General features: G+C 44.6%; 1 protein-coding gene across 1 annotated transcript in view; it reads right to left on the bottom strand.

The window, feature by feature from the left end:
- Positions 1 to 6161: 6161 nt before the first annotated feature.
- Positions 6162 to 18836, bottom strand: part of lrrc52 (leucine rich repeat containing 52) — a 44295-nt gene continuing 31620 nt past the window's right edge. The window contains exon 2 of the mRNA XM_020499663.2: positions 6162 to 9335. Within this exon, the coding sequence (XP_020355252.1) occupies positions 9007 to 9335 (329 nt within the window). The 3' untranslated portion in view covers positions 6162 to 9006. The remainder of the gene's footprint in view (positions 9336 to 18836) is intronic.

Below are 18836 nucleotides of genomic sequence, written 5' to 3' on the forward strand. Positions count from 1 at the left end.
GAAGCAGAGGGATAAGGGTAAGGCAGGGAGGAGGCAGAGGGGTGAGGAGGGTGAGGTAGAGGGGACCCAGGGGGTGTCCTGTGATGATGAGTCGGAGGTCACAGTAGGACTCAGGCTCTTTAATATGACAGAGCTGCTATAATAAGGGTCAGAGAAACACCATGATGATGATGATGGTAATGATGATGCCATCTGTGACATGCTCACCTTCCTCAGCTCAACAGCCCCCATTCTACAGGTACCGGTTTCTGTCTGTCAGTAGCCTCCCACAATTCTACTGCTCGACACCTAGCTAGTGTATGTTACCTGTGAAATGCAGGTCTGTGTGAGTGCAGTAACTCCCCAGAATGGGTGGTCTGCTGAAGGAAGGATATGTACATATAAATCAGGAGACAGGAGAGAAAGAATCCTGTTGGGACAATAGGATGGGGTTAGAGTAGAACAAACTCTACCTTTCCCCCCCCCCACACTCCACATGTGTCACGTTTCTTCAAAATCGAACCCAGAAGCAGACCAGGACAAGGAGAGTAGGAAGAAGGTGAGTATTTATTTACAAGTGAATGTGAGTGGGTAGATACATCCAGGTGGCGTAGCGGGCAGCGGTGGTGAGTTGATGGGAGTAAATAGGTGGATCCAATGGGGAAGCGGAATCCTCCGATGACCAGGCGGGAATGGGGTAAATGATCCGGGTGAGTAACTGAAGACAGAACAAACAGAGGTAAGTTGAAGGCAAGCAAGACGTACAAAACAACAAAACAAATTCTATCCAACTTGAGGCTGATACTATGGCACAACATACTGTTCATGGCTAACGATCCGGCAGGGAATGGATGTCAGGTCAGAGCTTTTGAAGGGGAGAGGTGATGATCAGGACAGGTGTGCAGATTACTGATGGGATACAGGTGCGGGTGAACATCGATTTCCCAACAAGCTAATCTGCCCGGCAACCAGACAGGGTGCGTTCCAGGACACCGGAAACACACTCCAGGACAGAAACACAGGCAAACACAGACTCAGGAAGCGGGGTTCGTGACAACATGACAAAGCCTACCGCAGTTAGAATGAAAACGCTGTATTTTTTATATTTTATGGGGCTTCCAGATAACCCTGTGGTGCTGTATGCCAGCCCTCACTGCAGTATGACTGACCCGCCACGGTCCCCTCTCCCCTCGGGTTTAATGGCTTGGTCCTGGAGGGTCAATGGCTACCAGGTTACTGATGGGCTGTTCCAAATCTACAGCGGGGATGGTGTCCATCATCCAGAGTGGTCTCCTCTCCTTATCTCCTCTTCTTATCTCCTCTCCTTCACCTGCGCTGATCTGAAAACCCTAGCAAGAAGAAAACAATTTGATGGGTGTACTTACCAGGATTTTGCTGTTCAGTTCTGTCAGATCCAGTGTAAAGGAATTAGAGGAGAGGGGAGAGGAGAAGAATGTTAGACTATAGAGATGCAGCCATGCATTGTTTTGGGTCTCTGCCCTGGTGACACATCCAGCTGTCAAGGAGCATAAAGAGCATGATGATTATCTGACAGCACATCCCAGGCCTGGCGTTCTGGCATTGGCTTGTCATGTCTGGTCTTCTCTCCTCCTTTACAGCCTACAGTCTCAGTGATACATCACACACTGACATAGGGCCAGGACACACACACACACACCCACCCAACCACACACACCCAATTGCGCGGACACACACGCACGCACGCACGTACACACACACACATGTAATAGGGAAAAAGGATGGCTGTGTATACTGCATGGTGGAGAGAGTGTGTGTAAGAGGATTGCAGATACTTCACATTGTGTTGTGTGTGTGTGTCCGCATGATCAGGTGGGTGTGTGTGTGTGTCCACACTTGTGTGTGGTTGGATGGGTGTGTGTGTGAGGATGGAGGAGGCTCCACTGCAGTGTCTGACCCATCCTGGAGCAGGTGACGCTAGATAATAAAAATACAGATGCTGCCAGACAGGTGAAGAGAGGAAAGCGAGAGAAAGATAAAGAGAGCAAGGGAGGGGGAGAAGAGATAAGGGGTGACTGGGTTTATAATGTGAGGGAGAATCCCTTTGGTGCAGTAAAGGTATCAATACAGACACATATAGAGTACGAGAGAGCAGGAGAAGGAGAAGAAAGACAGGGAGTGTGAGAAGTACAGAGAGAGGGGAAGATAGAGATAAGTATGGGGAGAGGGATGAGTGTATGTGTAGAGACAGAGGACAACAGCTCCTCTCACCACCTTTATGAAGGCAGCCAATACCCTTCTCTCTCTCTCTACATCCCTTCTGCCTCTTGTTCTCTCCAATTTTCTCTCTCCCTTATTCATCAGACCCCTTCTCTCACTCTCTCTCCTCCCCTACCTCCCGCCCTCCCCTCACTCCCGCCCCACTCCCTTCCCTCCCTCCACATTTCTAACACTCTCCAGTACCAGGGTGTTAAAAGGCTAAATCAATCATGCCTCTGCCCTCTGTTCACTCCCTCTCTCCCTTCCTTGCCACATTGGGCTGACATAGTGGTAGTTTCACATTCTTCTTGACGCACCCATCCCATTAGCGGGATCATTTTCGTCAACATCCGCTGAATTGCAGAGTGCCAAATTCAAATTAAATTACTAAAAATATTTTGTGCAATATAGCAAAACACAGCTTAGCTTGTTGTTAATCCACCTGGCGTGTCAGATTTGAAAAAAGCTTTTCGGCGAAAGCAAACCAAGCGTTTCAGCAGACAAAACATTACAAACAGCTAGCAGCAAAGTAGATCAGAAACGTCAGAAAAGCAATAAAATGAATCGCTTACCTTTGATGATCTTCGGATGTTTTGCACTCACGAGACTCCCAGTTACACAATAAATGTTCCTTTTGTTCCATAAAGATTATTTTTATATCCAAAATACCTCCATTTGGTTGGTGTGTTATGTTCAGAAATCCACAGACTCGAGCGGTCACGACGAGGCAGACGAAAATTCCAAATAGTATCCGTAAAGATCGTAGAAACATGTCAAATGTTTTTTTATAATCAATCCTCAGGTTGTTTTTACAATATATAATCGATAATATTTCAACCTGGACTGTATAGGAGAGAGAGAGAAAATGTCTGCTCCAAGCTGTTGCGCATGCAAAACGCTGCTGGCACCCAGCTATGCACTGCCGCGATGTCATCTTTCTCACTCATTTTTCAAAAGAAAAGTCTGAAACAATGTCTAAACACTGTTCACAATTGGTAGAAGCCATGGGAAAAGGAATCTGGTTGATATCCCTTTAAATGTAATGAAGGCATGCAATGGAACAGAGAGCTTTCAGGAAAAACAGCACTTCCTAGTTGGATTTTCCTCAGGTTTTCGCCTGCAATATCAGTTCTGTTATACTCACAGACAATATTTTGACAGTTTTGGAAACTTTAGAGTGTTTTCTATCCTAATCTGACAATTATATGCATATTCTAGATTCTGGGCCTGAGAAATAGGCAGTTTCATTTGGGTACGTTTTTCATCCAAACATTAAAATACTGCCCCCTACACTCAACAAGTTAAGAAATGACAGAATCCACAAAGGGGAAAAAAGAAAACACGTTCATAAACATCCTTTAATAATAGTAAAAGATACAATATGACTTAATATAAGTTACTGCAGTTTTACATAGCTGGAACTGCTGTAGACAAAAGACAATCATGTGTAGAGTCATACAGTAGTAGAGTGGTGTGTGTGTATATGTGTGTGTGTGTGTGTATATATGTGTGTGTGTGTATATGTGTGTGTGTGTGTGTATATGTGTGTGTGTGTGTGTGTGTGTGTGTGTGTGTGTGTGTGTGTGTGTGTGTGTGTGTGTGTGTGTGTGTGTGTGTGTGTGTGTGTGTGTGTGTGTGTGTGTGTGTGTGTGTGTCTGTGTGTGTGTGTGTCTATGTGGGTACTGGTTTCTACTGGTAAGGACAGCGTGTGTACAGGTTGTACATCACCAGTAACAAGAAGATTCTGTAAGCCTGTCAAATAACCGTTGTGGTGTTAGCAGTTGAAGGGGTAGTCCTCTCTCTCTCTCTCTCTCTCTCTTCCTCTCCATACTCAGGTTCACACCATGCAAACCAAATGTGCTATTTCATGAAATAACATCATTTAGTTGAAAAACACTGCTACGTAATGGACATTCATTTCACTTTTTCATTCCTACAGCAGACTGTATATTGTGAAGTCAATTTTATAGTGGTTCCTCTCATCTCTCCTTTTCTATATCTCTCTCTCCATTTTCCCTTTTTCTCCACTGAGGCCCATCCGAGGACAAGCAATCAAAAGGATTACTGCAGACAACTAGATTTTCCTGTAATGTCTGACTGGTATGCTGTGCAAAGTGTATGTGTGCTGAACGTAAAGTCACCATAGAAGTGTGTGTGGACAAGAGCAATAGTTGTTTTTAGCTTTCCCCCTCCTTGATGATGACGTGTGTGTGTGTGTGTGTGTATGTGTATGTGTATGTGTATGTGTATGTGTATGTGTATGTGTATGTGTGTGTGTGTGTGTGTGTGTGTGTGTGTGTGTGTGTGTGTGTGTGTGTGTGTGTGTGTGTGTGTGTGTGTGTGTGTGTGTGTGTGGCAGGATGAGTAATTGACTTATTGCATTAGATGGTTTCTGTGCTTTATACTCACGCTCTGATACTGTCCTTGCAGCTAACACACGTACACACACTTGTTTTACTATCCTTGTGGGGACCAAACAATTGATTTCCATTCAAAATCCTATATTCCCTAACCCCTAACCCTAACCTCAACCTCAAACTCTAACTCTTAACCCTAATCGTAACAATAACCCTAAACCTAAGCTGTAAGTCTAAAATAGCCTTTTTTGCCTTGTGGGGGCCAAAATGTCTCCACTTTTCCTTGTTTACTATTCTTGTGAGGACTTCTGGTCCACACAAGGACAGTAAATCCAAAAACACACAGATGTGTTGTTGAGTACAACTCTGCCCCCAGTTATGGAGAGAGACAGAGATGAATACAGAAGGAGAGATAGAGAGGGATAGGGAGAGAGAGATAGGTGTGAAAGATTAGAGCCTCACAGTAGCAGATGTGAGAGAATGACACTGGGAAGTAGAGAGAGAGAGAGAGAGAGAGAGAAATGCATGTGTTATCTCTGAGCCTGCTCTTCTCTCCGAGCCTACCCAGACGCTAGCAATGTGTGCGTATCCAACTTGTATGATAATGGTTCAGTGGACTGCCTGAAACCAGAACTCTCCAGAACAGACTGGACACACAAAAAACAAACACACACACCGGCTGTCTCCTCACGTCCGCGCAGTCATCTCTGTCTGGACCAGCTCATTATAGGACAGAGATCTGTGAAGCAAGGCCTCCTAGTATGTGTCTGTGTAACCAGCTCTGTGATCCCCCGATACATAATAATATTATAAATACATAATATTAGCACAAAAAGCTCATTTCTCTAAACATTTGTGCACAAATTTGTTTACATCCCTGTTAGTGAGCATTTCTCCTTTGTCAAGATAATCCATCCACCTGACAAGTGTGGCATATCAAGAAGCTGAATAAACCAAGTGTAACCATGCCAACCCAGGACCACCCATGGCTGCGCCTCTGCCCAGTCATGTGTAATTCATAGATTAGGGCCTAATGAATGCATTTCAATTGACTGATTTCCTAATATGAACTGTAACTCCTTAAAATCGTTGAAATTGTTGCCGCAATGTAATAACCAGTTGGTATTTTATGAAGGTTTGGTGTGGTATGTCTATTATCAGGCTTAGCTACTGCAGGGCTATGAAGGCAGTGTGCACCGGAGCTCCAACTCTCTCCGACAGTTGAACTTGAGGTGAGGAAGAATGTTTTAGGCCTACCAAAGTTACTCCTTTAATCTAACAATATAATGCTTATCTTTATAAAAAGAAATATGAACCAATTAGCCTCCTTCTGTAAGCCTATCTGTATAACAGTAGCCTGACAAGGATAAAGAAAGCATGTCGGTGTCGGGAACATTTCTCGGCCTCTCTAAGGCCTAACCTTCTCTTCCTTTATACTTATTTTTATAATATTCATCCACATTGGACACCTTGGTGTAGTTGCCTGTCTGCATGTCATGCCCTGGGGGATTTAGTGCTCTAATCTTGGACAGCTGAACCGTAAGGTGGACAATTATTGTTTTAGGAAAGTAAAAAACAATAAAACAATAAGCTATAAAGTTTTTAATATGCTACACATTTGAACACAACGAAAAGTTTTTTTGTAATTTGTTAAAGGCAATTTTTAAGGACACGTAAGTAACTGGATCATTTCACCAATATCACTAGATTATTGATGGCACTGACAGCGCTAAGACAGAGATCTACTTCTCTCTTTTTACTCTCGGATCTGAACAGGATTAATATTGTTATTATTATTATTATTATTATTATTATCAGTAATCGGTTTCTATGACGGCTCTCCTCAGGTGCAACAGTTTACAGTTTTAAGATTCCTTTTCTTGTCTCGTCTCCTTCATTTCAAGTCCCTAGAGAAGCACTAGTGCATATGAAGGAGAGGAGACAAGTAGAGGAAGCCCCTGTAGACTTGAGATGCAGCCCTTATCTGATGGCAAGATCATGACGTTCTGCAACAATGCATGAACGTTGATGGCTGTTTAATATACCAACCCCCTCACCCCTGAGTCAACCAGAAGCAAGAGCCACACACAATGATACACTCACAGGACCTTGGCTGAGGTCACAGCATGCACACACACACACACAGACACACAGAGCTCTCGGGGGATGAAAGGGGGCCTCAGGTGCCAGAGGATACTCTTATTGGTCAGTTGCTGACATCAGCAAGATTCTAGTACATTGCCCTTGGCGACTCACTGCGCAACAACAGTTCTGTAACCGAGAGAGAACCCTCACACACACACACACACACACACACACACACACACACACACACACACACACACACACACACACACACACACACACACACACACACACACACACACACACACACACACACACACACACACACACACACATACCCAAGCCTTCCATTTGTAAACACACCCCCCCTACATGACCTCTCTACACCCTTACATACCAACCACTGGACTCAAACCCTTTACCCCCACACCTCTTACACCCTTTACACACCCCAAATCCCCCTGATCCTGTTGCTCCTTCAGTGATAGTATTTATACCCTGCTCTGTCCTCTCAGGAGTTAACACGTACCCCTTCTGGCCCTGTCAACATAAAATCAGCCCCCCAATACATGGAACAGACACCTGAACAGCAGTCTAATCTGTCCTGAGGCTGTGAGTCTGCTGAGATGGTTTAGCTGCTCATAAATCTATCATCTGATATTGACCAGCTAAAGCTTTGACAATTGAGCTGTGTATCTGTGTCTGTGCATGTGTGCGTATGTTTGTGTGTGTGTGTCTGTGTGCGTATGTTAATGTGTGTGTGTCTGTGTGCGTATGTTAATGTGTGTGTGTCAGTGTCTGTGTGTGTGCATGAGTATGTGAGTGTCTACTTGCTTGTGTGCCTGCTTGTTCGCATGTGTGGGTGCATGTAGTGACAGCTATGGACTCATCTCCCGCGTGTGGAGGGATGGAGAGAGGGATGGAAAGATGGATGGAAAGAGGGGTGTTAATGTTTCCAGGCCTGAGGGTCTGACTTTAGCTGTGCCCTTGAGAGGAGTGCATGTGTGTCAGTGTGGATGCGTCTCAGTAGGCAGGGACACGGAGTGTGATTACAAATTACCCACCCAGTGAAACGTAGTGCTGACATCCTCCTAATGCTCTATGCCCACATATAAACACACACACTGCTGCTCTCATCAACTACACTGGAAATAACCTGGCTCACACACACACTGCTGCTCTCATCAACTACACTGGAAATAACCTGGCTCACACACACACTGCTGCTCTTATCAACTACACTGGAAATAACCTGGCTCACACACACACTGCTGCTCTCATCAACTACACTGGAAATAACCTGGCTCACACACACACTGCTGCTCTCATCAACTACACTGGAAATAACCTGGCTCACACACACACTGCTGCTCTCATCAACTACACTGGAAATAACCTGGCTCACACACACACACTGCTGCTCTTATCAACTACACTGGAAATAACCTGGCTCACACACACACTGCTGCTCTCATCAACTACACTGGAAATAACCTGGCTCACACACACACTGCTGCTCTCATCAACTACACTGGAAATAACCTGGCTCACACACACACTGCTGCTCTCATCAACTACACTGGAAATAACCTGGCTAACACACACACTATTCTCATGTGTATGCTCTGTGCTAAAGAGTTTGAGGTGGACAGAAGGGAGGTGGGGGAGACAGAGGAGGGGCAGGGTTTGTCTAGACCTATGAATCACTTGTTCCCCCTGGTGAGAGAGATGCTGTGCAATGGTTCTGCCCCAGTTACCGTAGCTAACTCTGGGCAGAACTAGAATATTAACATACTGTAGACTTACAAACTGTGTGTGTACCGGTTTATTCACTATTCCAGGGTCTTTTTGATTTACCAGAGAAACCAGCTCTTACCATCTGTGATGAGTGTGTGTGTGTGATGTAACAGTGGGGGGCTTATTGCTCTTAATAGTTCAGAAGTCACTCTGTAGTCCTGAAGTGGAAGGCCTATTTCCCCTTATTGCTCTCTCTCACTCGCACACACACACACACACACACACACACACACACACACACACACACACACACACACACACACACACACACACACACACACACACACACACACACACACACACACACACACACACACACACGGGGTAAAATGTCTGTCCTGAAAGACAGGACTGTCTTTCTACAGAGTACAAAGTCCCAGTGTCCTTTATTCAAATGACTCCATTCCTCTTCTTTTCTTCAGTGTCCTTCCGTCTCACTCCATAGCTCTTCGTATCCTCTCTTCTTCCTCTTCTGCCTTTTTCGCCTCTTCTCTTCCGGCTGTTCAGAGTCCCATCCCCTCTTCCTCTCCCCCTCCTCCTCATAACTCAATCACACTTGCATGCAAGGCTTATTCACATCCCCATTCCCCTGATTCCCTCCCCCCATCATCCCTCCCCCCATATGTCTCTCCTCCTCGTCATCACTGTCCATGTCTTCCCCCTTTCTCTTGTTGTATCTCTCGTACAGCACCATGAGGACACCCATCACCCATGCCGACACGGTGCCGGCGCTGAAGATGACGAAGCCGATAGCGATGAAGAACAGGTAGTCCCAGTAGCCCAGGCCCTGGTGGCAGTCTGCCCTCAGCTGCATGCCCACTTCAGCCAGCCGTTGCCCAGACAGCTCTGCAGGCCCCTGGCACACTGTCTGGCCCTCGTCTACAGAGAAGGAGAGAGATAAGAAAGAAAGAGTTAGCCATCTCAAGAGAAGGAGAGAAAAGAGAGATTTAGCTGTCTGACCCTTGTCGGAAGAAAATCCCTCCTTCCCTAGTGCCCCTGGCCAATAGGGGTAACAGTGAGCTCTGTTACCTTCAATGCTAGGGCGTTGTGGACAGGGATGGAGGATGCATGTTGCAAGATCGAATTCAGGGATAGAAAGCTGTTTTAAGCCTATCCCAAACCTTAACGCTTACCTTAACCATTCAGAGTTAATGCATAAACTTAACCACTACGACATTTGAAGTTTGAGTAACATGGATGCACGTCTAATTCTGAAGTGAGAGGGGGGAAATAATAGAGCTTGTTGGACGTAGAAGGGAAAGAGAGGGGGGAAATAATAGAAATGACCACAATGCAGCACACTCACTCACACAAAGCTGTAATAACCTTAGTGACAAATGATCTGTAGACACTATAGATTTCCTCAGGGTAATGCAGGTCTGGGACACATCTAGTACACACACACACACACACACACACACACACACACACACACACACACACACACACACACACACACACACACACACACACGCATTTGACCAGCCTTCATAGAAACACAAGACAAGGACAGATAGTGTTGTTTTCCTTCTCTTGGCATCTGTTAACAGCTGGCTTCTAATTAAAAAAAGATGAAAATGAGCAGAGACAAATTAAACACCAGTTCTCTCTTGCTCTTTATCTTGTTCTCTCTCTCTCTCTCTCTCTCTCTCGCTCTTATTCTCTCGTCATTAGATTTTTTTTCTGACCTTAAATCAGTGTGTATAATTGACTTCATCCTACTGCTCATCACAACTTAAGGGACTAAGAGGCTGCTGCCATTGCCACTGTATCTGTCAATCAAACCATTACAGACAATGATGTATGAGGAGAGAGGAGACCCTACAGTCTGGGTCACCTCTGTCAAATCACACCATTACAGACAATGATGTGTGAGGAGAGAGGAGACCCTACAGACTGGGTCACCTCTGTCAAATCACACCATTACAGACAATGATGTATGAGGAGAGAGGAGACGCTACAGTCTGGGTCACCTCTGTCAAATCACACCATTACAGACAATGATGTGTGAGGAGAGAGGAGACCCTACAGACTGGGTCACCTCTGTCAAATCACACCATTACAGACAATGATGTGTGAGGAGAGAGGAGACCCTACAGACTGGGTCACCTCTGTCAAATCAAACCATTACAGACAATGATGTGTGAGGAGAGAGGAGACCCTACAGACTGGGTCACCTCTGTCAAATCACACCATTACAGACAATGATGTGTGAGGAGAGAGGAGACCCTACAGACTGGGTCACCTCTGTCAAATCACACCATTACAGACAATGATGTATGAGGAGAGAGGAGACCCTACAGACTGGGTCACCTCTGTCAAATCACACCATTACAGACAATGATGTGTGAGGAGAGAGGAGACCCTACAGACTGGGTCAACTCTGTCAAATCAAACCATTACAGACAATGATGTGTGAGGAGAGAGGAGACCCTACAGACTGGGTCACCTCTGTCAAATCACACCATTACAGACAGTGATGTGTGAGGAGAGAGGAGACCCTACAGTCTGGGTCACCTCTGTCAAATCACACCATTACAGACAATGATGTGTGAGGAGAGAGGAGACCCTACAGGCTGGGTCAACTCTGTCAAATCAAACCATTACAGACAATGATGTGTGAGGAGAGAGGAGACCCTACAGACTGGGTCACCTCTGTCAAATCACACCATTACAGACAGTGATGTGTGAGGAGAGAGGAGACCCTACAGACTGGGTCACCTCTGTCAAATCACACCATTACAGACAATGATGTGTGAGGAGAGAGGAGACCCTACAGACTGGGTCACCTCTGTCAAATCACACCATTACAGACAATGATGTGTGAGGAGAGAGGAGACCCTACAGACTGGGTCACCTCTGTCAAATCACACCATTACAGACAATGATGTGTGAGGAGAGAGGAGACCCTACAGACTGGGTCACCTCTGTCAAATCAAAACATTACAGACAGTGATGTGTGTTTTGAGAGAGGAGACCCTACAGACTGGGTCAACTCTGTCAAATCAAACCATTACAGACAGTGATGTGTGTTTTGAGAGAGGAGACCCTATAGACTGGGTCAACTCTGTCAAATCAAACCATTACAGACAGTGATGTGTGTTTTGAGAGAGGAGACTCTACAGACTGGGTCAACTCTGTCAAATCACACCATTACAGAAAATGATGTGTGAGGAGAGAGGAGACCCTACAGACTGGGTCACCTCTGTCAAATCACACCATTACAGACAGTGATGTGTGTTTTGAGAGAGGAGACCCTACAGACTGGGTCACCTCTGTCAAATCACACCATTACAGACAATGATGTGTGAGGAGAGAGGAGACCCTACAGACTGGGTCAACTCTGTCAAATCAAACCATTACAGACAATGATGTGTGAGGAGAGAGGAGACCCTACAGACTGGGTCACCTCTGTCAAATCACACCATTACAGACAATGATGTGTGAGGAGAGAGGAGACCCTACAGACTGGGTCAACTCTGTCAAATCAAACCATTACAGACAGTGATGTGTGTTTTGAGAGAGGAGACTCTACAGACTGGGTCAACTCTGTCAAATCAAACCATTACAGACAGTGATGTGTATTTTGAGAGAAGAGAACCTAAAGACTGGATCACCTCTGTCAAATCAAACCATTACAGACAGTGATGTGTGAGGAGAGAGGAGACCCTACAGACTGGGTCACCTCTGTCACTGGCTGATCCTCCCAGAGAGGGGAGGGAGAGAGTGGGAAGGTGTCAGATGAGGAAGACTGGATATGCAGAGAGAACTGGATATGCACTGCCTAATAATTTCAGTTCTCTCTCAACCCCCCTCCCTCCATCTCTACTCCCTCCATCTCTCCTCCCTCCACTATCCCTTTCTCATGTTGAATTGCATTTACTTGTCCTTTCCAAAAAAGAAGACAGAGAACTTTTATTTTCTTCTTCCTAGACATTAAAGTGTGTGTGTGTGTGTGCACATATGCGTGCCTGAGGGCATGTGTCCGTGTGTTCATGTCTGCGTGTGTGTGTATGTGTGTGTGTGTGTGTGTGTGTGTGTGTGTGTGTGTGTGTGTGTGTGTGTGTCTGTGAACGGGGCACTGATGGATTCATACTGTTAATGATGTTAATTAAATTGCACTCCTCTTCCAATAGCGACAGGGGTCTTAAGGAGGGGGTGAATGATGGAGAGAGAGAGAGAGAGCGAGAAAGAGACAGAACGCTATGTGCTATCAGCTCTCACAATCTTATGTCAGAATTAGACGTTGATCCATTTTTCTCAAATGACAATTTAGAAGCTGTTCCGAATGTCAAATCTCAACGTGTTTAAGGTTAAGTTTAGGCATTAACTCCACATTCTTAAGGTTAGCAGGTCAGATCAGACATGGAGGGTAACCTCAGCTTTCCAACTGGGCAGAAGGTTTGGGATAGGCTAAAAACAAAAATATAAAAAACAGCTTTGTATTGCTGGATTCAAACTCACAACCTTTGGAATCAGAGGCAGATGCGTATGCCCCCCACCCCCACTTGAGGATAATAGCGCTCACTGTTGTCCCTAGTGGCCAGTTTCCATGTCATCTCCCAACGTCCTCAGACATGGACGGACTTTGAATACTGTCTTGTATCACATTTGACCTGGCTGAGTATGGGAGAGGAGAAGAGAGAGAGACTAACTGTAGAGTTGACCCCCAGCACTAACAGTGTCATATCTGTAGCCCTCGGTAGTCATGTAGCATGTATTATAGTGTAAATCCACAATCAGCTCTTCCATATAAACTGGATATATTTAAATGGTTAATCAAGGACATCTCTCATATCCAACCGAAATGCATCCTATATTCAACAAGGCCATGAGGTTGTAGCTGAGGACAGCTGTCTAATATCTCTGATTGGACAGGTGTGCGTGTGTGTGTGTGTGTGTGTGTGTGTGTGTGTCTGTGTGTGTGTGTGTGTGTGTGTGTGTGTGTGTGTGTGTGTGTGTGTGTGTGTGTGTGTGTGTGTGTGTGTGTGTGTGTGTGTGTGTGTGTGTGTGTGTGTGTGTGTGTGTGTGTGTGTGTGTGTGTGTGTGTGTGTGTATGTATGTGTCAGGGACTTGCTCTGAGTTTAATGCAGGTCAGGATCCGACAGAGCAGATCAGACATGGATTGTAACCTAAGCTTTGCCTGTCTGGGCAGAAATAGACTGGCACATGATGACGTTGAGTTAGCTAGGCAACATTATGCAAGTTCTTATTCTGATTAGGCAGGATGTGCTTAGTCCTTACCTTGCCCCGGCACACAGACAAATATGAGGTAGACCAACTCAGCTCAGTTGGCCAGGAGCAAGTAGTTGAAGCTCATGGTATGGTTTTGGTCCTTTGTCATTCCGCAACTTGTTATTGATTGTGAACCGATCAGATGATTGACATAATAATGGAACTGTAACATCCATTGCAGGGTTACTTCTTTGGCTGGAGCAAAAACCTGCACTCACACCGGCTCTTTATGGATCTTCCTCTCTCCCTCTTGCTCATCTCATCTCATTCCCTTTCTCCTTCTCCCTCCACTCTCCCATTCTCTATCCCTCTTTCTCTCCATCTCTCTCGCTCTCTCCAGTGTGTATTAGATCACATTGGCTGTCCCTCGCGTCACTCTGTCATAATCTGTGAGGGGCCTTGTCCCGTTGACAACCCGTCATCTCTTGCATGCACGCACACGCCTGCTTCAGCCCTAGGGGAGACGGGATTGCTGTGCCCCCTTACCCCCACCCCCATCCACACATCACATCACATCACAGCCACCACTCAACCGGGCCATCTCATCTTCATTACAAACAGACGCCCCAGAATGGATGGTCCACTGTCTGTTTCAGGCTATCTCCCTCTGTCTGTTTTTCTTTGTCTCTTCATCTCTCTCTTTCTGTATAGTTCTCTGTCTCTCTCTCTCTCTCTCTCTCTCTCTCTCTCTGTCTGTCTGTCTGTCTGTCTGTCTGTCTGTCTGTCTGTCTGTCTGTCTGTCTGTCTGTCTGTCTGTCTGTCTGTCTGTCTGTCTGTCTGTCTGTCTGTCTGTCTGTCTGTCTGTCTGTCTGTCTGTCTGTCTGTCTGTCTGTCTGTCTGTCTGTCTGTCTGTCTGTCTGTCTGTCTGTCTGTCTGTCTGTCTGTCTGTCTGTCTGTCTGTCTGTCTGTCTGTCTGTCTGTCTCTCTCTCTCTCTCTCTCTCTCTCTCTCTCTCTAGCTTTCTCTGTCAATCTCTCTCTCTCTCTGTCAATCTCTGCCCACGTAGAGAATGAACCAAACCACTGTGCTTCACTGTCAGTATCTCTCTTTATAACACAACCATGAGGAGACTGACTTATACAACAGCTCCCACACTGAAGAGGCTTTCAGCTACTCCATACTACTGCTAAAACACAACATCAGTTAGAGTGACTGTCGGACTCCTCTTCTATCTTCACACAACTGAAAACCACAGCACAGGTTAGAGAGAGAGAGAGTGTCATCTTTCCAGGGCCTCAATGTACTCATACCCTACTGGAAAGCTGTGACAGGACTATACTATTAATCATCATTACCATAGTATGGTTGGATGGCTGACCCTGAGTAGAAGAAGAAGCAGTGTTTATTAGTAACTCACATCCAGACTGGATTGTATTGTACACCAATCTACATACATGTTTTATCTATACAATCCAGGAGGAGCCACCTGTCCCCTCAGCCCTGTAGTATCATTATTAACATGACTCATCTAGCAAACCAGAATTGGTTCTGTGAAAGTTTTTAGAACATTCGTTAGGTCTCAGCATATGTTCTCATAAGACAAAAAGTGTTTAGTGGTGCTGATGTTGCAAGAACATTCCTAGAACCCATTTAATCTGTTCTTTAAAGGCTCCCAGAATGTTTCATTAGGTTGTGGGAACAGTCTGGTGAGAACATTCTGGGGACATCGCAAAGGATACAGTATGTTCCCAAAACACAAAAACTGTCCAGTTGTGCAGATTATTCTATAATGTTTATTTTAGGGTGCAAAAAACATTCACCTGATGTTACAAGAACGTTCCTAGAACACATTTCACTATGACAATATGGAAGAAAATGAAACCTATTCTACAAGATCCAAAATCATTTCCGAAAAACACAACTTTATGGAACAATCATTGGATAGCTTTCAGAATTCACCTATAAATTGGTCCACATGGAAAACTAAAGGCATAGAAACCATAAATGACTTGGTAACAGGAAGTACATTTATTTCCATGACAGAATTCAAAAGTAATTTTCGACTGACCAATGTAGATAGTCTCAAATATATGCAACTTAAAAGTTCCATATCATGACATTTTGATTTGAGATCTTTTGGAAATCAGAGCAACCTTGAGTAAATCCTATTTGAGTCAGAAAAGGATGTTCATATGATGTGGAAGACATAGAAAACCTTGCAGAGAGCAGATCCAACTGACAATCTCTTAGAAAAAAACATGAACTATTGGAACAAAGACTTAAAAATAACTGATGTTGGCACAAGATGGAGGGAAAGTTGCAGCATAACTAACGAAATGACAGTTAACGAAAATGTAAGCTTCGTCCAGTATAAACTAATGTATAGAATTTATTATACATCAGACATAATGTAAGGATATACCCGATGGGTTGGATGATCCTCCTCTTCACTCATCTTGAAAAAAAACTATATTAAAAACGTGGAAATGAATCAATCATAACACAATGGAAGAATGATCTATTAATTCAATATTTTAAGTCCTTGTGCTATGGAGAGAAAATAAATGGTGCCGTTTCAGGCCATGTGGCGGAAAGTGATGTGGGAGCTGGAGATGGAGGTGTGTGTGCTTGTGGGTCTGGGAAGGTGAGATATAGTTGATATTGTCGTTTGTATGTATATGTTTTGTATTGTTTATAAAATATTAAATAAAATATATATTTTAAAAAGAACACCTGGTCTAAGTTCTTTAAGGTTCCCAGAATATTGAGTGAAGTTATGGGAGTTGTCTGGGATGTTACAGAACATTCCCCCAATGTAGCACAATTTCCAAATAAGTCCGCTTTTATGACATTCATAGCATATTTGCTTTAGGTTAAACACAATATTCCATTGATTTCACGCAATACACATTTTCAGCTGTCCTGGAGATTCACAGGAAATTTCAACAACATTTAGAAAATGTTATATTTACAGTGCATTCGGAAAGTATTCAGAAGTACTGAATAAAGGGTCTGAATACTTATGTAATAAGGTTAATTATTTTTTATAAATTTGCAAAAATGTCTCAAACCCGTTTCGCTTTGTCATTATGGGGTATGGTGTGTAAATCGGTAAGAAAATAATATAATTGAATGAATTTTAGAAGAAGGCTGTAACGTAACAAAATGTAGAAAAGGGGACTGGGTCTGAATACTTTCCAAATGCACTGTAAGTTTGACCTAACATTACCACAACATTCTCAGGGGGCCCCTCAGGGGTGAGTGCTTAGTCCCTCATGTACTCCATGTTCACCCATGACGGAGGGTCAAGCGGGTTGAGGCTTCAAGCTCCTCGGTGTCCACATCCCTAAGGATCTATCACGGTCCACACACACCAACACAGTTGTGAAGAGAGCAAGAAAATGCACCATTTAGAGCATCGGGCTGCATGACGGGCTTGACGGGCTGCATGACGGGCTTGACGGGCTGCATGACGGGCTTGACGGGCTGCATGACGGGCTTGACGGGCTGCATGATGGGCTTGACGGGCTGCATGGCGGGCTTGACGGGCTGCATGACGGGCTTGACGGGCTGCATGACGGGCTTGGCGGGCTGCATGACGGGCTTGACAGGCTGCATGACGGGCTGCATGACGGGCTGCATGACGGGCTTAACGGGCTGCATGACGGGCTTGACGGGCTGCATGACGGGCTTGACAGGCTGCATCCCTGCTTGGTATGGCAACTGCTTGGTATCCAACTGCAAGGCGCTACAGAGGGTAATGTGTACAGCCCAGTACATCACTGGGGCCGAGCTCCCTGCCATCAAGGATCTATATACCAGGCAGTGTCAGAGGAAGGCCCTAAAAATGGTCAGAGACTTCTGCCACCCAAGTCATAGACTGTTCTCTCTGCTACCGCACGGCAAGCGGAACCAATGCACAAAGTCTGGAACCAACAGGACCCGGAACAGCTTCTACCGCCAAGCCATAAGACTGCTAAATAGTTGGAAAAATATACTGAACAAAAATATAAACGGAACATTCAATAATTTCTTCAATTTTACTGAGTTAAAGTTCACATGAGGAAATCAGTAAATTAAAATAAATTCATTAGGCCATAAATCTGTGGATTTCACATGACTGGAAATACAGTTACGCATCTGTTGGGCCTCAGGATCTTGTCACGGTATTTTTGTGCATTCAAAATTGCCATCGATAAAATGCAATTGTGTCATTGTCAATACCGTAACCCCACTGCCACCATGGGGCACTCTGTTCACAACGCTGACTTCAGCAAACCGCTCGCCCACGATGCCATACACTTTGTCTGAAGTTGTGAGGCCGGTTGGACATACTGACAAATTCTCTAAAATAACATTGGAGCTTATGGTGGATGGATTATCTTGGTGAAGGAGAAATGCTCACGAACAGGGATGTCAAATGTGCACAATATTTTAGAGAAATAAGATATTTGTGCGTATGGAACATTTCTGGGATCTTTTATTTCAGCTCATGAAACATGGGACCAACACTTTACATGTTGCATTTATATTTTTGTCCAATGTTGTTAACCAAATAGCATACAGAATTTAGACTAACATAAAAAAAAATAAACTTTGTAAAAATGGACTGTTCCACTTTTTTATGCACCCGATATAATCCCTACTTTGAGACGCTTGACGCCCCTGTTCTATTTTTTATCATCTGAAAATCAAAAGTGACCCTAGATCCGCACTCAGAGTCTTGGATACCTTGTAAATATGTGCCCAGAAGTATGCAGCACATAAAGGGATGGTGAATAACCCAGGTAGCAGTATTTTCCTGGTTTAGTAATGTCTAAGGCTAAAACAGAAACAATGAATTCCTGATTGAACATACTGCCATGGCTATATACTGAACAAATAGTAGAGCTTTCCTGGTGGTGCAGAGGATAAAAAACCTGGCTTGAGAACCAGGCCCTGCAGGTTGTCAACACACAGTTGAAGTCGGAAGTTTACATATACTTAGGTTGGAGTCATTAAAACTCGTTTTTCAACCACTCCACAAATTTCTCCACTCCACAAAACTATAGTTTTGGCAAGTCGGTTAGGACATCTACTTTGTGCATGACACAAGTAATTTTTCCAACAATTGTTTACAGACAGATTATTTCACTTGTAATTCACTGTATCACAATTCCAGTGGGTCAGAAGTTGACTTACACCAAGATGACTGGGCTGTAACGGC

The sequence above is a fragment of the Oncorhynchus kisutch genome, linkage group LG13 (assembly GCF_002021735.2).
Source record: "Oncorhynchus kisutch isolate 150728-3 linkage group LG13, Okis_V2, whole genome shotgun sequence".
NCBI lineage: Eukaryota > Metazoa > Chordata > Actinopteri > Salmoniformes > Salmonidae > Oncorhynchus > Oncorhynchus kisutch.